Genomic DNA, 891 nt, shown 5'->3' with positions numbered 1-891 from the left:
CCCCCCCCCCCCTGCCCCGGCGGGGCCGCGCGTGCCTCCTCGTCAGGGCCGCGGCCGCCTAGCCCTGAAGGCGGGAAGGAGACGCACGACGGCCGCCCCCGGCCGTCCGCCGCGCGCACGTCCTCCTCCCCGGCCCCCGCCGCCACCCGCCGCCGTGGGAAGACTTCTCAGGTCCGCGGGGACCGGAAACGTGCGCCAGGCGCCGACTGCGCGGAGGGGGCGCCCGCACAGCTTCGCGCGCGCACCGCCTCCGCTGGGGCCAGGGCGCGGAGGCCGGCGTCACGAGGCCACCCGCAGAGCTCTCCCGTGCTGGTCCGGCGACAGCCCAGCAGGTGGTGACCTTACTCAGCAAGACCTGGGCTCCGTGGGTCCCTCGGAGCGCAGCCATCGCGATGGTACCACGTAGTAAAGCCGGGCCCCACCCTCATAAGCCGGCTGCCCGCAGCTCCAGTTTCCCAGCGTGAGGCCCCTGTCCTCACATTCTTGGAGAGCCCAGATATGGACAGAAACCCCAAAAGGCAGGAGCAGATTTGTTTCAAAATCTTGGCTGTGGCTTGCCAACAAGTTCGGAGAGATTTTGTTGCACTGCTACAGACCGAGCTGGTTTACTGCACATTATAAATGGAAACTTTATTTTTTCTCTGTGTTTTTAAGAAATCCTGTGGCAAGGTCATTAATCACATTATCCATTATACCAGAAACAAATGGATTTGTCGCTTGTGCGCAGAAGCTGAGGTTGATTTTGAAAACAAATTGTATCAAAATAAATGAAATTATTATGATAATATAAAATAGACTGCAGTGATTAATCTCCAGAAACCAAATTTTGACCTGCTTTGCACTTCAAACAATAGCTTCTGTTATGTAAATACTTGTGGGGTTTTCACGGAC

At 57.7% G+C, this 891-nt stretch overlaps 1 protein-coding gene across 1 annotated transcript in view; it reads right to left on the bottom strand.

The window, feature by feature from the left end:
• NPTX2 (neuronal pentraxin 2) overlaps nucleotides 1-388 on the bottom strand; it is a 12,760-nt gene extending 12,372 nt beyond the window's left edge. Inside the window, exon 1 of the mRNA XM_002924207.4 lies at nucleotides 230-388. Coding sequence (XP_002924253.3) covers nucleotides 230-388 — 159 coding nt within the window. The remainder of the gene's footprint in view (nucleotides 1-229) is intronic.
• Nucleotides 389-891: the final 503 nt, after the last annotated feature.

The sequence above is a fragment of the Ailuropoda melanoleuca genome, chromosome 10 (genome assembly GCF_002007445.2).
Source record: "Ailuropoda melanoleuca isolate Jingjing chromosome 10, ASM200744v2, whole genome shotgun sequence".
NCBI lineage: Eukaryota > Metazoa > Chordata > Mammalia > Carnivora > Ursidae > Ailuropoda > Ailuropoda melanoleuca.
The sequence above is the reverse complement of the archived record's forward strand: the minus strand, read 5'-3'. Positions and strand labels throughout refer to the sequence as shown.